This window comes from Columba livia, chromosome 3 (genome assembly GCF_036013475.1).
Source record: "Columba livia isolate bColLiv1 breed racing homer chromosome 3, bColLiv1.pat.W.v2, whole genome shotgun sequence".
NCBI lineage: Eukaryota > Metazoa > Chordata > Aves > Columbiformes > Columbidae > Columba > Columba livia.
In genome coordinates, this window is record NC_088604.1 from 46,094,631 (window position 1) to 46,114,279 (window position 19,649).

Sequence of the window (19,649 nt, forward strand, 5' to 3'; positions counted from 1 at the left end):
AAGAGGCGTTGCTTTTGATCTGTTCTTTGCCACAAAGGATGACGGGGAATTGTTATCCCAAAAGCACTTTACACAGGAAATGAGGATGCAGTTGTAACAGATATTAACGTCCCAAGAGAAAGTTAGGGAGAAATTGAAGCACAGTAAATTGCAGTGGCTGGACAGTATTCATTTGAGGCATCCGACAGCTGCAAAAGGTGTCTGGAGATTGTAACACAATTTATGTCCATCCATGTGCAAAGTCCTAATTTCTACTTGAGCTCTGACTTACAGGTCTTAAAGAGGTTTCTGGAGAAGAAAGCTCTCAGGCTACTAGAGATATTTAGCGAACACACAGGCATAGCATGGCTGTAGCCTACTTAGATTTGTAACTTATGTTCATTAAGTGCTAAGTAAACATTCTTGTGAAATAAAATTCACCTGATATTTAAGCGCAATAAAAATGCTTTCTTTTACCTGTAGTCATAATAACTTTATCAACTGAAAAGCCATTTTTCCTGATAAATGGCCCAACGAGAACCCATCAACTTTTGCAAGGGTTTTGAGCCAGTCTGTAGAGATGTTCTTTTTGAAAAAATGCACAGGGACTGTATTGCAATCAATATTGAGAGATCCTGCAACTTTTGCTTTTGTATTGCCTCCCTGCACTCTCTAATGACTCTCATATTATCATCATCATGCTCTCAGGAAGTTGAAATGTCAGGGCTAATTAATTAAGATGGTTTGCCTTCTCTTATTAATCCCTTAAGTACTGAGAACCCATTCCCCTTTAATCCAAAGCAGCTGTGACCAACATGGCAGGAGAGATAGAAAAACATTTTACTCTGAGGCACTTCCTATGACTGCGTCTCTGAAACAACAATTAAAGTAACTGTTGCTGTGATTCCGGTAATAATGTTAAAATGTGTTACTACAATTTTACTTCCCGAAACTCCAGCCAAATGATTTGCGAAGGCATCTGTGACAGTCTATGATGCACAATGTCGCTCAAGAAATTACTGCTTTCCGCATGTGAAGATACTTTCCAAGTCTTTAACTTTGCAAGAGGCTCTACCTAGATGCTGGAAATTTACTGAAGAACTGAGCCCCTCTATTAGCATTGCTACCCTTTTAAAAAATTTATTGTTTTTTTATTCAAACATCTCTTTTGTTAGATCTTTTTGCTTTCTGAAGCTTATATCAAATACAGCAGTGTATTTTCAATAAGGAGAAAGTTGGACTTACTTCATAAAGGGAAATAATATAGGAAAAAATAAAGTGTTTAGTATTTTTGCATACAGTTCGAGACTTTTTTTAGAGATATAAATAAATTAGGTTTGTTTATAAAATGACCGTTTTAGAACCAGGGTTATCTAAACTACTTTTGTATTATTGAAATGGTTTTGATCATTGACTTGACCTGTTCTGAGCTTGCTATTTACTGCAAATATCACAGAATCACAGAATGTTATGGATTGGAAGGGACCTCGAAAGCTCATCTAGTCCAATCCCCCTGCTGGAGCAGGAACACCTGGATGAGGTTACACAGGAATGTGTCCAGGCAGGTTTTGAATGTCTCCAGAGTAGGAGACTCCACAACCTCCCTGGGCAGCCTGTTCCATGGACTACAACCTGAGGGCTGGTTGCGGCCCGAAGAAACATGCTGTGGGTAGTGACCAGCATCCTTCTTCATGTTAATCAAGGTCTAGAGGTTCACTGGCTCCACAGCTGGAACATTTTTTATATGCCTGACTTCCTGAGCACTGTGCTACAGCTGATTTTCCAAATCCTCTCTAAATGCCTTTTTTCATTTCCCCCCCCAGTATTTGTATGACTTCTTCAAAGCAGATTTACCTCCTGGGGTGGGAGTACACAAGCTCCTGTGCCTATGGGTTACAGCAAAAGAGATGCTGGGTCAGCTCCATGTGAAGTTCATACCACACGATTTAAGAGCAAGACAAACAGCACTTTGCTAATGAAAGCAGGACAATTCTCAATACAGCTGATTAACACCTTCAAGTACAGTCTCCCTGACAAAATGTATGTATTTTACTGTATCTATATAAATGGACTGAAATCACAGGAAAACAAAACAAACAACAAACAAACAAAACACCACCCAAAACCAACCAACCAATTCTCCAATATTTTGATGAAGTACCATCCTTTTGTTTCATCCCCGACCTCTCCGGGCTTTCCGGCTAGTAAAAAAGAACTATTTGCTAGTATGATTCACATCTGCTGCATAGTAACAGTTATCACCAACACAACATGATGTTATGATTTAAAAGTATGTGTTGGTTTATGTTTGATTTACTAGTCACACCTTGAAACGAGCTAAAAATGGCCTTACAGCAACCCCCACACACAAACACTTCTCCTTTAGATCTGAATTATTATGGGAAGGTTTTACTTGCCTTCTGCAACAGCCATTGAGAGGGGTGCCTCAAGAGAGAAAAGCAGGCTGTAGTGTCTTTTAACTTCTGTTGTCTCCGTAACAGCTCCACTTGAAACAACAGGAGCATAGGTAAACACACTTCACAAGTTGTGTTTAGCAAGTAAACTTATTTGCTATTAATTTTACCCATCCATCTGGAATTTTTAAATCTCCACTTATGTACTTTTAGGTAACAAAATACATTGCTTCTGGTAGACTATCACACTTAGTTATCATGATTTGCAGTGTTGTTGCTGTTGTACCCTCAGCATGTGTGACGCTTTGCAGGCATAAAGATGACTTGGGTCTCGTTCCCAGCAGACAAAAGTTTCTGGTCCTCAAGCTGTGATACACAACTGGTGTGCAGAGCTCTGCTCCTGCAGAGCCTCCCTGATTTTTAAGACTAATTCTGGTCGTGAGATGCAACCTCTCAGGATAATCAATATTGCTTGAATTTATAACACTACATGAGAAATTATTCTGGTGATGAGGGAAGCAGAAGAAAGAAAACCACTATTCTTACTTTAGCCACTCTGGGTTTTCTGGTTTTTGCTGAACTATATGAGCTCTATTCTACCGGCTTGGCTTTCTTCTCTAAAGGAGTTTAAAAATCAGCAGAAGTTTGGGAATATTACATAAGGACCAGTGGCTTTGAAAGCTATTCCAACTAACACTTGTGCATAACTAACACCTGTGCATAACACAGGTGCAGGAGGACTTCCTATGTTTTACATATAAAGACTTTCATAACATAAAATCAGATTTAGATGATAAGCTACATCAACTCCAACAGAAGCCAATGAGCTTGTTTGTGTGTCAAAAATACATTTTACATCTACATACATAAACTAGTAAATGTCTTACCTCAGTGTGACATTTTTAATAATGCAAAACTGACCAAACCACAAGACATATTGATGTAATACTAAACACTGGATTTAAATTCACAGAAGCAGAATGCTGAAAAATGCAGGTCCATCTTCCAGTCATTTTTCTGCATATTCTGATATTGCAGAAGCTTTTGAGGAGGCAATAAGTGGGTAATGTCAGATGCAGGCTGATTTGAAGACGCTTTGTCAGGATAAATTTTAGAACTAAAACAGAGTGAAAGAAAACAAAGCAAAACCAGATTCTGACACCTCTGACTGCTTGAGAGTTTGTGCCAAACTTCTATTATTGTACATACTGGAGTTCTGTGAAATTCAATAAATGGGATAGTATGTATTTTCCGTTATATTTAGTTAATATATACTATTTGTTGCATAACAAATTTCAAGAATTGTCAAAGCAGAGGACAGCTACCATCTAACTTGTCTCCACACATCACAGACAGAACTGCTACAAGTGCCTCTTACAAAGGTTTCCCAATGTCTCCCATTATGAGACTGTGATTTACCATAATTCCAGTTGAGACCTCAAAAGTGGGTAGCTGCACCTCCTACATCAAGTGTCACTTGTACCTCATGTATTTCTGTGTGGAAAGGTTAATCCCAAACAGCTCAATCACTCCATGGATGAGGCTAAGGAAAAGCATAGACTTCAGTGTAATACAGTTACCTAAAGAAGAACAAGTTAAGGTTGGAAAGGCAACGCTGAATTTAAATATTTGGCCAAGAAAAACTGAAGTCATTATTACAACTGCAGAGACAAGCAGTCAAGTTGGGAAATGCCAGAATTAGAAGCAAATATCTACCAAAAAGTGCAGAAGAGCACATGTACTATTTCACACAAGACTCTCAAAATAATGATGGTAGGTAATAGCAACACAGCTTTGGAAACACAATTTCAAAATCTCCCACTGAAAAGCACTGAGACACAGACTTCTAAGAAACTTACGGAAATGAAACTGGGGATATTCTCCACCAAATAAGTCTCTACAAATTTCAGGCTAGTCCAACACTTAATACTAAATTTATGACAGTTAGAATCAAAGTAGAAATAAAGCAAATACCCATGTCCAGAAAACAAAAATAAAACCCATAAAGGTTTTTGGGTTTCATTTATTTTATTTAGAACTAAAATAAAACGTGACATTTCCATCTAGAAGCCACTGACATATGCTGTGGTAAATTCAAACACAGAGAGGTGGTTCTGGCTTTCAGATTTCTCCCAAATTCAGCTTCTTCCGCTTGCACAGGAGCCTGGTACCTGCTCTGATATACCTGAGGACACATCTGTTCAAGGCAGCCGCTGGAGCTCAAGCTTATCAGCAGATGATGCTTCAAAGACGTCATCTTCAACGCTTTCTTCTATTGGCTTCATTTTTGCCGAAGTTCTCAGGTAGGGAGACGTCCGACCCGGGCCTGTCACAGTTACAAAGAAATTACCAATTAATTTAACAACACATACCTGCTACATACACAAATTTGTGACAAAACATACACAATCTGATGAACCTGTCCTAGTTCCCTCATAAAAGGATTTTCTAGTGGAAGGTTTCCTTGTTATTTGGCCACAGGCACCAGGAAATCCTAAGATGTGGGACAGCCACACCGCTATGAACCAGCAACATCTCTGAGGTTCAAACCCTGTGGCTGGCCACAGGCACAGTATTCTCCCCAAATTCAGTGCAAATCCTGACTGCATGAGGTCCCCAACGCTGTGTCCCTGGCAAATGTTTTCTCACTGTTACACTTACCCACTAATTCTTCTCCACAAATGGTGACATGAATGGATATCCTGAGTACAAAAGATATGTACATTTGTACACTCGCCTCACCTATGAAAGAATTCCTTGGTATACTGGGCCAAACTTCAGGTGGGTATATGATCATGACCCTAACCTCCTTAAAAAGCATGATAACCTAAAACTTATGGAAAATATAATACCTCATAAACAGCTGCAAAGAAACAAGATAGATTAACAGGCGAAGGCCACACAACTTTTGAGTGACAGCGATTTCATTGCTCCAAGACAATCTTTTAAAGAAGCAGCAACTCATAAAGCTTGCCAGAGCAGAGATTTTGTGCAAGTTAATGCTGCAAACTACCGCTATTGTAGTTAAACTTTCAGCATACGTGTTTATACAGAGAGTTCCTTTGACATCAGGCAAACAGGTTTATTTCCCATTGTTCACACTGAAAGTGCTTCTGTGCTTGGACATTTTTTTCCTCTCGGTACTCTCTTCTAAACTTAAGCCACTACAGTGGAACAAGGCTGTAAACACGTAGCATATGATGACCAAAAAGACCAGGGCAATCTTTGGAAATACTGTTTTCAAAGAGCAAGAGTTAGTGGTCCTGACTGACAGAATGTCTGTATATAACCTAAAAAGTCAAATTTTCTTGAAAAATATACTGATAGCCATAACACAGTCTTATTGCATGGCTATTCTTATTACTTTAAAAAAAGTTTATCATATATAGTAAGGTGCTCTGCTAAGGAAGCCTGTTTATGAAGAAGAACTTTGCACTGCATGCATTCACACAAATACTGTTTGGAATTAGCTTTTTCAGAATTTTTTATGTTAACAATGCATTAGTATTTCCTTCTGACATTCAAAAGCTACTTCAACTGCCATGATAAAGGGATACTCAAACACATTTTTAAATAAGGGAATGTTAAACACTTCTTTTCACACAGATAATGGGCTTTTATGGCCTAAGCAAGTGATGACTAGATCATTTTATTGTCCATATCCAAGGCTTGTGGGTACACTTGGATGTAAAACTGACTTTGCTGGAAGACACCAACAAATTATACACAAAGGCGAGGATGCCTGAAAATGCTGAATTATTAATACAGTTTCAGTTTGTTTTTTGGGGGCTTTTTGTTTGTTGTTGTTGTTGGATTTTTTTTTAGATTTATTAGTATAGCTTATTGCCATTTTTAGAATGGTTTTCTTCTGCTTAAAAGTGCTTAGTTCTCTCCAGAAATTAGAAGAAGCCATAAGTCTGTTCAACAGGGTCCAATATAAGGTCTAATACTGTCAATTTGTTTGATTCAAAGCCATGGCCTTATTTTCTCCAAATACAAAAACCTTGTCTACTGATGCCCCTATCCAGTGATGGACAGATATTCAGGAGATCGAGTAACATCTTGAATCCAGACCTTCCATACACTACTCTGTTGCCTTCTCTCAAGGACTGTAGCCCCGATGCCTATTAAAATGGCATTTCCCATGAAATCTGATCCTGCTTTTAACCACAATTTGGGTATAACACAGGGAGCACACATAATGAGATAACGCCAATAAAAGCATTACTAAACCAAAACCTTCCTACATTCCTGCCTAGCTTAGGAGTTTGCAAATCCAGATTCATCTAAGTGATCTAAACCAAGTCGTCTAATAATGTATCATTAATAAGGATATGAATGACTATCAAGCAATAGAATTATTCAATAAAACTAGTACTGAAATGTTTTTGAAATGACTGAAAGTCAGGTGAAGCTACCCTTGTGATCAGGTTGAACTATTTCTGCTTAACTCAAATTTTGGAAAAAGAGATATGTCAATTTCATTTACTAATAAATTACGTACAGACGGATCATGGATGTCAAGCACAAGTATTATGTGATAAACAAATCCCACTTTAATACCTTTTTGAGGATGCTTGCTGAGTTAATGTGATGTTATCAACAGAAAACATCATGCTGCAAACGACTCACTCCGTAAGCATTATAGAACTCTTGTTGGTTATTTCCTTAATATAAAAGCAAACAGTTAGTTGGGTTTCTCGGTTAATTAAATTCAAAACACAGTTTTGTTAGTAATCATAGTTTGGGGCCTAGTAATTAGTATTTTTCACTCTTTCACTACTAAACACTTAGAAAAAAACTTCATATCCATTTATTTAGAAAATGAGCCAAAGCTCAGTTCATAGCACAGATAAAAACAATAAAAAATTTGGATTATACAAAAATATAAATGCCCAGTTTTTAAAGAATATGGAAATGAGGAGTATAAGACTTATTTGTATTGTGGTAGTCAAATATCGTATTTGTAATGGGAAGCTTTTGTCCACAGAACACTCGATCACTTAGCAATGACAAGACAGTATCCCTGTAGAGCTCCTGTGCAAATAAGTTTATCTTATTAATTTCTCCTTCTAATAAAAAAAAAAAGAAAGAGAGAGATTGTCACTTCCATATGTTCATCACTAAATCTTCTGGGGTTTTTTGGATTTTGTTTGTTTTTAACTGAACAAATACAGGATTGCAGAGGAAGATCCAAAGGAATAGCACTGGGACACTATATGCCTTAGTATGTACCTCTACTAAATCTTAAAAAACAGACCCCCAAAAAAGACTGACTACTGCACTGAGAGCACCCGGGTGAATGTTTTTAAAACACAACAGTGGTAAGGTAATTGGCAGGCTTTTTGTTCAGTTTTGCCTGTGATCTGAGAAAAAGTGCATACATGGCCACAATCCACATTGAATACAAATCTTTAAGCAGAGCTCACCTTGGTAGCAAACCCCTCACTGGCAATGCCAGTACCCAGGAATAATTAACAAGCTATTTCGGCAAAAAGAAAGATTGAAGTGTTACAGTTTAGCGAGGTAAATAATCTTGCACTGAGATTTTTTATCAACCTTTTATAGAAGTCAGAAATTTCAGATTAACCAAAAGGTAAAGGAGAAATAAATGGTGGTATTTCCTGAGGTGTACGATACACTTCCGCATGGGTGACCCCTCTGCCTCCTCAAGAGTAAGGGAAGTATTGGGCTGGGGATGCTGCTGCCACACCTGCTGTTGCCAGTGTGATGGTGGCCCTGGCAGTATCAGCTACACCCGCTGCTGTTGTGCTGAGCAATTTTGGAACACAAAAGACATTTAACCCCCTCTTTTGGGAAAAGCACACCAGAAAATACGGTACACAAACCAAGAAAAAGTACAACAGAGAAAAGTGTATTTATCAAGTATATTCTAAGTACAGATGTATCTTAAGGATTAATGTAATTACAGCTGAACATGTTATGCATTTAGATTACTTTCTCCCAAAGCTGAAATACTGGTATAAGTGTTTTGCTGCTAAGCCTGAAAGAGATTTTTAATTCTAGCTAATAGCACAAACACAGTTTCACAATTTCTTTCAGGCTTCTGAGTGTGCGAACTTGTCCAAGGGCACTCTACACAAAGGAATGGCTTCAGCTTCAGGGAGCTTTGCCATGGAACAGGTGAAAAGCCAGTTGAGAGCTTATTGATTAATATCAGAGAACAGACCAACACAGGAGACTTCGTGGCAGCTATCTGCTACAGGCTGCCTGATCAAGAAGAGCAAGTAGATGAAAGCCTTCTTTAGACAACTGGATGAAGCCTCATGATCTCAGGCCTTGGTGGTCGTGGGGAACTTTAACTACCCCAGTATCTGACGGAAAGGCAACAGGGCTGGGCACAAGCAGTCCAGGAGATTTCTGAAGAGTGTAGTAGATAATTTCTTCACGGAAGTGATCGATGAGCCAACTAGGGATGGTGCTCTGCTGGACCTGTCACTGATGAACAAGGAAGAACTCATCAGGGAGCTGAAAGCTTATGGTAACTTCAGCTGCAGTGACCAGGAGTTGGTGGAGTTTAAGATACTGAGAACTGTGCAAGACAAATAGTAGAGTTACAACCCTGGACCTGAGGACAGGGGATTGTGGCTTGCTACGGGATCTACTTAGCAGGAACACATGGGATATGGCCTGCAAGGGAGAGATGGTTGATCTTCATGCATACCTTCCTCAAAACACAAGGACAGTCCATTCCAGTGTACAGAAAGTTCAGCAAGCGTGGTAGAAGGCTGGCATAGATGAAGGGGAAAGTCCTGACAGAGCTCAAAGACACACAAAGTGGAAGCATGGATGAGCCTGGGACAAATACAGAAACATGGCCCAAGCATGCAGGGATGGAATTAGGAAAGCCAAAGCTCAGCTGGACCTGGAACTAATGAAGGCCAACATGAAGGGCTTCTACAAATACACCAACAGCAAAAGGAAGACGAGGAAAACTGTAAGGCCATGGGTCAGTTGGGCACAAGACCTAGGGACAAAGGACATGGAAAAGGTACTCCATACCTTTTTTGCCTCAGGTTTTACTTTAGAGGTTTGTCCTGAGGCCTCCCAGTTCTCTGAGTCTAGTGGTAGAGACTTGGAGAGTTATACCTGACTTACAGGAAAGGTGGACTGAGTTAAAGACCACTTAAGTTAACAGGGCAAACACAAGACTGGAATCACATGCAGTGCATGCAAGTGTGCTGAGGGTTTGCTGATGCAACTGCAAGACCTCTCTCTATCATCTTGGAAAGATCATGGCAGTCACATGAGAGAAAAAAAATTAAATGTCACAGCAATTTTCAAAAAGGGCAAGGAGAAGGATCCACGTAACTATTGGCCTATCAACCTAACCTCAGTCCCCAGGAAGATTATGGACTACATCTTCCTGGAAGCCATATTCAAGCACATGAAGGACAGGAAGGTGACTGAGAACAGCCACCATGGATGTACCATGGGGAGATTGTGCCTGACCAGTCTGACCACCTTCTGTGGTGAGATGACGAGCTCTGTGGATGAAGGGAGTACTGTGGATGTTGTTTACCCGGACTGTAGCATGGCCCTCCACAGCCTGCCTTAGAATCCTTCTATTCGAATGGGTGAGAAAGGGACTGGATACATGGACTACAGCTTGGGTGAAAAATTCACTGGACTGTGGAGTTCATAGGGCAGTGAGCAGCAGTAAAAAACTGAGCTGGCCATTGGTTACCAACAGTGTCTCTTGAGGGCAAATACCAAGGCCTGTAGCGCTCAATATATTAATGACCTGGATGATGGGATGGACTGTACTCCCACCAAGTTCATAGACAACAGCCAAGTAGTGAGGGAAACTGTTGATAGGCCAGAGGGTAGGGCAACTAGTCAGAATGGGCCTTCAGAGGCTGGAGAAAAGAACTGACAGAAACCATGACGAGTTCAACAAAAGCAATTTCCTGCACCTGGGACACAAAAAACCTACACAGCAGTACAGGCCGGACATCAGCTGGTTGGAAAGCAGATTTGCAGAAACAGACCTGGCAGTCCTGGTGGACACAAAATGGAATATGAATCAGCAGAGTGCCCCTGCAGCGAAGGAGGCCATCCAGATATTGAGCCATATTAGCAAAAGCATAGCCAGCAGGTCAATGAAAGTGATTAATTCCTCTGTTTGGCACTTGTGAGACAGGATCTGGAGTGCTGTGTCCAGTTTTGGGTTTCCCTGTACAAGAAAGGCATGGACATACTGGAGTGAGTGCAGTGGAGAGCAACCAAGATGGTCAGGGGCTGGTGCACATGACGTACATGGAGAGGCTGCAAGAACTGGGTGTGTTCAGCCATACGAACAGAAGGTTCTCAGGGGATCTTAGTGTTGTCTTCAGCTACCTAACGGAAGGGTATAAAGAAGACAGAGCCAGACTCTTCTCGGAGGCATGCACTAAAGAACAAAGGACAACAGTCATGAGTTACAGTAAGGGAAAACTCTTTCACCATGAGGGTGGCAAGGCCCTGGAACAGGTTGCCCAAAGAGGTTGTGAAATCCTCCACCTTGGTATTATTCAAAGCTTGACTGGACATGGCCCTGAGCAACCTGCTTTAGCTGACCCTGCTTTGAACATGGGGTTGGACTAGGTGATCTCCAGAAGTTCCTCCCAACCTCAACTGTTTTGTGACTCTAAATGTCCTTTCAGGGAACAGACCAGAAATAAAGAAAACAACAGTGGAATTTTCAAACTATATCCCAGCTGTCACCCTCAACTTTCTAGTAGGGTTTTTGCTTCCACCTATCTGGGCATGCAGACTATACCAATGTTAAGGACTGAAAACAGAGAGGCCCGCCAAGTCTGAAGGAGTTCCTGGATGAGAACTGTGAAGAACACAATGGAGAACAGATAATTAAACAGGAAATGCATATACCTGAAACCACTTTTTCTTCTTAGCAAAGAGTTTAACTATGATAAATAGCTGGCCCTGTTTTTTTCCCCATATATTTGAATTCTAATTACTAAATAATAATATTTCCCAAATAAAAATAAACAATCCTGTATGATCCTTTTAAATGCCATTAAACTAACAGCTTACTTCAAATGAGAAAATTGCTCATTTTCTGGTTTGTTTTGTTCAAAAGCTGCTTTTGGAGTTCAGACTACTGTTGAAGTTTAGATTCAGGGGAACTAAAAATAAACAACAGCAAAAGCCTAGAATCGTTTAGAAGGTTTCTAAAGAGGAATTCCAAAAGTAGAAGCAAAAAGGTCAGACAATGTTTCTTCCCTCACTTCATCTGATCTCTGCTACTCCTGTCCTACAAAGCACAGGAGAGGAGAGCCTGATAGGATTTTTGGAGATTTTCCAGTGGCAACAAAATATTGGTTGCACACCACATTTCTCCACACCCTGCCCATACAAACTATCTTGGGAGGAAATGCAAAGCACGAAGTTGTTGAGGGGAAATGTTTTTTCTGGGATTTTCATTTCTACAAGCACCAGTCACAGACAAAAGGAGATACTACTGTGACAAGCACTGCATATTCATAGTTTTGTCCCATTGCTATAAACGTTCCATATTATGTCTATACATTAATGTTATGCCCAAAAAAACTTACTATACATGCCGGTTTTTTTGACAGTATCTACATGAGATATTTTCAGTTAGCATACAAAGCCTCATGCACCTTATGAATTTCCTACAGTTAGGCCCCTCCGCTTAGTTGATGATGTTCAGCAGCATCTGAAAAGCTACAGTCTGATCCCACTGAAAACAACAGGAGCTCTGCAACCACCACACCAAGCTGCGTTCAAAACTGGCATGAACTATTTTGAGCACTCACGAAGAGAGGATGCAGAGGAAGTACCGCGAAGAAACATTTGCAAGCCATCCTCGCTGTCACTGGTACTGGCCATGCTGTTTCTCATCTGCATCACAGAGAGCTGTGAGCACAGACTAGGCTGTCGATCAATCTTTTTTGAAGCCTAAAAAAAAACCAAAATTATTATTTTTAAAAAGGTATCAAGCATATCAAAATAAAAATGGAAAATAACTATTTCCTCATAATAGATGCTCTGGTCTCAGCTATAACTACTCATGAATCAAGACACAGGTTAGAGCAGAAGATTCTGTGCAGTGTTAATTGATTTAAATTAAAATAAAAATGTCAGTAACATATTTGAATTAAAACACTGATAAGCATGAAACCTCAGATTAGTTATTCAATTTTAATTCTGTTTTGCACTGGACTTTTAATGTATTTTCCTATAGAAAGGTTAATTTTTATTATTTGATAATTCATTGTTACAGAATCACAGAATGGTTGGGGTTGGAAGTGACCTCTGGAGATCACCCAGTCCAATCCACACACTAAAGCAGGTTCACCTAGAGTATTTAGGCATGATGCTCTGCAACTAAAAACAGCTTTTATTGCGAGCCTGGTCCTCCTTGCTAAACAAAACAGCATGCTATATAGAGAGTTTAGCAATTACGTCTTAAAATAAACTTGTTCACTTTCCTGGCTTTTCATCTCATCACGTCAAAAAACAATGAATGCCATTCCTTCCTAGTAGATGATCTTGATTTTACTGAGGATAGATTAAATGCATCATGTGAATATCATCCTTTGCCTGTCAAATGGTCTTAGAGATTTCATTCGCTTTCAGTAGTCTTCCTGAGAAGTCTTTGCCCCGTAATGTTTATATGAAACCATATATTGTACCTTGTTAAGTGTTACTGCAAGTCAAAATCCTATTTAGGTGTATGTGAAAGTTAGTAATCAATGACAAAAGCATAAGGGGTAACTCCACTCTACTGGACTTTTTCAGGAAATAGCACCCTATTTCACACAGAGATCAAGGACTATTTTCCCACCAGTACTGAAAAAAAATCTCCCTAAGTAGGAGAAAAATCACAAGTTTCCTTACAAATAAACGGATACTTTTCTGCTTGCAAACATACAGTATCTTCTTACTATGATCTTGATCATTAATAATCTGTACTGGATTTGGCTCAGTTGTTCTCCTGTATGTCCCCTGTGTACAGAAGTCTACTACAAATTTTTCTGCTGAAATTGTCACCAGCTAAAAAAATAACATGGTGTATTTCACACTATGTGTATTTGTATGCGTATATTTGTGTTATTTGTGCATGTGTATATACGTGTATTTGACAATGAAGCCTGTGCCAAGTGACATGCCGATAGGGTGCTGGCAACGGGGAAATGAAGGAGAATTTACCTGACAGACAGTTCTGGTCCTACATCATGTAGGAAGATCTTGTGTAACAGGATTTTAATTTGTGAAAGCACAAAAAGGTACTTTAAATTTCCCAGATGCTCACTCTTGATTTTTTTTTTAACATTTTCATAAGTTATTGTGATAAAACAGTCACAATAATCTTAAAGTCATGTGACTATTTGCACTAAAGACTTTGTACAAGTGAAAGTGAAAAATATAATTTAATTAAGAAATACACATAAAACTGTGGGGTCAGATTTACATATCTGCTTGTGACTTCAGGATGACAAGTGAAATATATACTCAGTGTGCTAAACAAAGTGGCAAACAGAAGCATCCAAACTGTTATTAGCTGGAATAAAATTAAACTGAACTTTCCGGTTCGTACCGACTCAACTGTGCGTTATGTAGTTATAACCGAGTGATGCAGTGGGAAAGACAGGTTAAGTACAGAATATAAAGTCCCCTTCAGCTTTGATCTTGTGTAGCCCAACAGGTTGGACATCCATTTGATTTTTCCAGGCTGTGCGCATACAGCACAACACTAATCAAAATAAACCTTTCAAACAGCAAGGACTGCCACTCCATGAGCAATACCTGCGGCTGCAGCACAAGAGGAGGATTAGAAGGGAGGAGGCAGAAGTCAGGGGAGCCCACTGCTCTTGCAAGAAAGCCTAACTCTAATATACTGATGACAAATGCTCATACTGTTATTCTTATAAAAGCACATGCAGATGTTAAGTCAAAGGAAGGGCAAAGCTTGATGGTTTGGTTGGGGTGTTGGGGTGTGTGTGTGTGTATATGTGTTTGTTAATACTTAGAAGGTATGATAAGGACCTTTCAGTTAAAAGATAATCAATTCCAACCTTACCATGAATATTCTATTATATATTCTATTATACTTTCATTTCAAGAAACATTTATACTAGTGCCAAAGCTCTACAGTGCCATAAGTCAGCAGCACAAGTTTGTTGCAGATGGCTGTGTGCCAGGCATGACAGCCTAATGCTGTCATCCATGTGTAAAAAATTGAAGAGGAAGCAAAGAGGAAAGAAAAGAGTAAAATAGAGAATAGGAAAAAAGAGAAAAAGAAAATAGAAAAAAAAAAAAGATAAAAAATAAGAGGGCAAAAAAGAAGAGGACAAAAAAGAAGAAAAAAAAAAAAAGGCAAGGTGAGAAGGAGTGTGGAGAACAGTGCTCCCCCAGGAGAGGGAGTCTGAATGCAATTCTTTAGCAAACACAGGAGGCACATCCCTACATGTTCCTTTGAGATGCCATGGTCCAGAAATTCCTTACTATTTATGTAGATGTGGGTTTTCATACAGAGTGTCCCTTGTAATTCTTTTTTATTAAGAAAAAGAAGCAACTTTAACCACACACTTTATAAGATGCATTTTATAGATGGTGCATTCCTGCTAGATCACTTTTATCTTACAACATTACTAAGATGACAACAGCGATCTGAAATGGTTTTGAAGATCTGATTGCAAGACAGTGTAATTTTCTGTTTCATTGATCAGAACACAGAATAAGCAGTGCTTTATTGCTATTAAATTGTCTCTCCAGCAATTCTTCTCTGCCCCCCGCCCTTCAATAGCCAGTAAAAAACTGAGGAAAGTTACAATGTCTAATTCAATGTCTAATTTTCCACGAAGACATTACAAATTAAGCCTGTTGAAGTCTGTTGCATAGTAGCAGTGGCAGTCATTCATTTCAGATCACTGTTGATTAAATTCACAACTTTGCAGAAGCAATCATTTAACCTGTACATGAGATATTTACGGGCAATCTGATGAGAGTGATTTTTGCTCTAAGTTAGTGTGAATTAAATCAATACAGACAGAATACGAAAATACTGTATTATAAAATTCTAAAGCTTTTCATAAATGATTATGAAAGTTCTTCAAATAAATTATATATGAGAACCCTAGGGACCCTATATAACTAACTTTAAAAAACCAACCAACCAAACCAACCCCCAAAAAAACAAAACAGCAGTTGAGCTATCCTGCAATAACTAAGTAAGGAGACAACTAAAGGTGACACCTATACATGCAAAGAAGCTACATTCAGGCCACTAAACATTTTAGATGTATTTGTATTTTATGTGTATTTTGTGCCTCATTCCACAAACTACATCATATCCCTAACATACCTTTTTTTTTCATTTTGCATTTGCAACTCCCAAATGCATGTTGAAATTATTCCTCTTGATAATCAGTATTACCCAGTTGTTTGACTCCAAAAAAGCAAATTCTTTAAGAAAAAAAACCCTAAAGCTTCTTTGTACAAAGGCATCCATTTATTAACGAGAAAGGACATCCAGAGAGAAGCATCTTTTTAGCTACTGGCCATCATGTCTACCAGTTGGCTACCAGAAATGTCTACCAGAAATGTGCTAGACAATCAGTTCTGAAACTGAGTTATTCATCTTTCTTGCACATTACTGTGCTAACTTTAACCAATATTGCTTCTGACAAAAGCGCTGCACTGACTCATATTTGGCACTAAAAGGCAGCGAGTGTGAACTCAGCAGCTGAGAGCAGCAGGTTAAAAAAAGGTGCTTTAAGAGGATTTAGAGGTGAAGTAACCATACAGGAAAATTCTCAGATGTGACTTCATTTGCTTACCTTGTCATTTAAGGTTGGGTCATTCAATGAATAGAGTTTATTTGTAATATCTTTGCCAATAAGATACTTAAAGATCTCATAAAGAAATGGCTCAGATTCCAGAAAATAAGTCAGCCTTTCCCTGGACCAGCACAGGAACTTGCAGTTATCATCTGCAACAATCGTGACCTGAGAAAATACATGCTCAGAATTAGCACCTCTCTCTTGCTTTAAAATAAGAGACACCATTTTCTTTATGTCTCCAGTTAAAGAACTCTTAAAACCACATAACTTTTCAGTATCCCTTAGAACATGATATTTACAAACATAAACCAGCTCAGATATTTATTATCATAATATTTTTTTAATTGATAACTGTGGCCAGTTTGTTTTTCAGAAAACCTGGGGCAGGTAATAGGAGGGAAAATCTCTCGTAAGTTCCCAGACTGTAGAAGTGTTTATGTTAGAGGAAATTTACATATAAACTCAGTCCTACAGTGATGACACTACTCGCACCTCAGCAGGCCTACATGTTGCTTGGTTTATTTTATGTTGCTGCCACCAAACAAGAACAACCACTATTTCTCAAGATCTCCAAAGAGTATTTAGTGATTACAAAAACAAAACAAAACAAAACTTATTTTCGCCTTTCTTCACTGTCAGCCCTGTTGATTTCACAAGTACCACCTTGTAGCAGTTGAGCTGTGGCTCCATTTGCTCAGTTACTGATAATTCAGCTAACAATAGTTATGGAGGAGTTTGTACCCTCTCCTGGGAGGCTGGGCCTGTTAGGTTCATACCCCTGTGCTGGCAGAGGCTTAGGGCTCATCAAAACGTGCACCACTCGGTGATACCCAACAGTGTGTTTTGCAAGGAAAAGTCGGTCACTTATAGAAGAAATCAGGTGGCCTCTGCTATTGCAAGCTAACATTAGCTCCTGAAAAATTAAAAACATACAAAGCATAAGAAATAATGGGAAACTGTCATGTATCCATGGATTTTAGCGTTACAGTGAGTAACACAGGCACACAGGTTGAGCAGGAATTCACCAGCGCTGCCAGCAGATGGGGTCCTTAAGACTGGATCTGTGTCCTCTCGCAGTGGCAATGCTGAGAGTGTTTATATGGCAGTAACAAGCAGAACTCAGGAGTGAAGGATGTACCCTGCACCAGACTACAGTAATTTTTAAGGCAGAGAGAAGTTAAGGCTTTTCCCTTCAGAGTGACGGATTCGTGTCCAGTCGCTTATGAGAAAAATAAGCTGTGCCGAGAGGGCGGCCATGCTGCAGGACGGCTCGCTGCTGTGAAATGAACACATCTGGACAGTTCTCTCTCCTTGGCATTAAGCCTAGTATTTGACTAGAACATATGACATCAATCACTGATTTTAGAGTCCACATTGATTTCCCTCCCGTCCTGCCAGGGTATCCATGTGGATGTACCCAGCCAGCTACTGTCCAGTCATTACTGCACATACACAGTTAAAAATATCAAGTAAGAGGTACCAAAATAGCTATTTCAGTACGACTTGAAAGAAAATTCTAACAATATTTTTTGCCCACAAGACATAATATGATATGTGCTTTAATGTACTAGTATAATTATACTGCTAGAGACATATGCCGTTATTGTCCTCCGTAGGACTATTTTTATTCAGAACAGTGTTATCTTTTTCAGTTTGTTGCTTCAACAACTTCAAAAATGACAGTATTCATACATTTAGATAAATACCAATTTCAAACTACTAGTGCCTGAATTTTTAGTCTTTCATTTCCTTTTCTGTTTTTGAACCAGTGATGAGACTGCTCACATAATCTCTTTTTCCAATAGAGCAGTCTCTTCAATTATTTGTCCTGAATAATTGTTTAGCATAAAACATATTCACAAATGGTAAAGGAAAACAGAATAGCAAAATCCAGGCTCTTCAGGGAACACCATTATAATACTGTCTTGCAGCAATTAACTTTAAGTTATTTTTGGTATGGTCATCACAAAACACCAGTACTAGAAAGCTGTCAAAATTATGCAAGCCAAATAGTTTGCTGTTGATCAAACTTATACTCTGTTCTTTAATTATCTCATTTGTTCATATGCAGTGACTTTTAAACTAAGGTGTACCTGGAATTTCTCACCCCGGTTCATCTGTGTTGATCGAAATTCAGGAGAATCTATAAAGGCACAGGGGTAAATATTATGCAGAAAATGCCCACGATAAGACACCTTCATTCTGGAAATAAAAATGGATGAATCAACATTTTAAAGTCATGGTAGTTGATTAATTTAATCTAAATTTGGATATCATTATTGACAGTGGTAATGCAGAAGGTAACAGGTGAAACTATGTTCCTCTTCTGGTATTTCAGCCCACAACTAAGCCATCTTCTGCCTAAACCCCCCCTGATTCCTAGCAGAACAGGCTGCCAAGCCAATTCGAGTTGCCAGCTGTGGTGTGTATCCTCATGGATATCGCTATTTGAAATGACAAAAGGTCTGAAGGGTTATGCTATGCAGTCAGAGCAGAATCGGGCTCCCTTTACATAACTGGCTTTGCAGCAATGAGCAGCAAATTACTTCAGAGGAAAAACTATGACACCTGACATCACCATTGCCATCAACAGAAAAAAGTTAAAGTATTGGCCAGAACTTAGCAAAAGCCTCAAGATGACAGCCTGGCCATGGGCATTTGTTTCACCCTTTCTCACCTGGGTCCTGTCAGGCTCTGGGCAGTGCACCTGCTCCTCTCTGCTTGTACATACATACGTGTGCAATGAATCAATTCCAATAGGCCTGTTGATTTAAAGTCTACTGGAGGGTTATTTTTCACTTCCCTCATGCACAATATTTTTTAACCTTAAAACCTGAAATGCACTGAGAAGACAACTTAGATATCTAAGACTCAAACAAATCTCTTGCTTTTTTTCTGGATGACACTACCTTTGGTCCTATGCAAATCTAATTTCCTTGAAAATCCTTGCAGCTGCACACACAAGCGGAGGCAGAATATGTTTGCACTAAGAAACATAATTGTGATTTGAAAACTGTGTCATAAAATTATTTATGGCTATAGACTGTTTGGCTATAGATCATAACATGCAACAAACAGTAACATTTAAAAAGCTAACAAAAACCTCAACAACTTGCTAATCTATTCAATCATCACACAAAGTATAAGACTGTCCCCAAGCTTCACAGAACCTACTTCCCCTTCAGCAGGATGCTTAGCCTATCATCAACTGATGTTTTATCTTCTGCAGCATAGGCTTGACCTGTCTTTAAAGTTTGAATGTTGCAGAATTGTCCAGTTAGTCTTTGGAAGAGCTCTGGAGGCACATGGAGAGGTTCAAATGTTCTCTTGTAGAGGCTGCTAAGCTCCTTCTCTATCTTGATCTAGAATGCAAAAACAAAAGACATCAATAAACACAAAGGCATTACTTAAAAAAATGTAAGAC

At 39.1% G+C, this 19,649-nt stretch overlaps 1 protein-coding gene across 9 annotated transcripts in view; it reads right to left on the bottom strand.

Annotated features, from left to right (window-relative positions):
• Window positions 1-4,402: 4,402 nt before the first annotated feature.
• The window catches only part of BVES (blood vessel epicardial substance), a 28,421-nt gene continuing 13,174 nt past the window's right edge, over window positions 4,403-19,649 (bottom strand). For 4 of the 9 annotated variants that reach the window (XM_065056596.1, XM_065056599.1, XM_065056597.1 and 1 more), the window contains 5 exons: window positions 19,400-19,587; window positions 18,319-18,427; window positions 16,223-16,390; window positions 12,197-12,338; window positions 4,403-4,719 (listed from right to left, as the gene is read on the bottom strand). In XM_065056596.1, the coding sequence (XP_064912668.1) occupies window positions 4,595-4,719; window positions 12,197-12,338; window positions 16,223-16,390; window positions 18,319-18,427; window positions 19,400-19,587 (732 nt within the window). In that variant the 3' untranslated portion in view covers window positions 4,403-4,594. Of the gene's footprint in view, window positions 4,720-6,956; window positions 11,236-12,196; window positions 12,339-16,222; window positions 16,391-18,318; window positions 18,428-19,399; window positions 19,588-19,649 lie in introns of those variants that run through there. The other 5 variants (XM_065056601.1, XR_010471273.1, XM_065056603.1 and 2 more) reach the window with 5 other exon arrangements.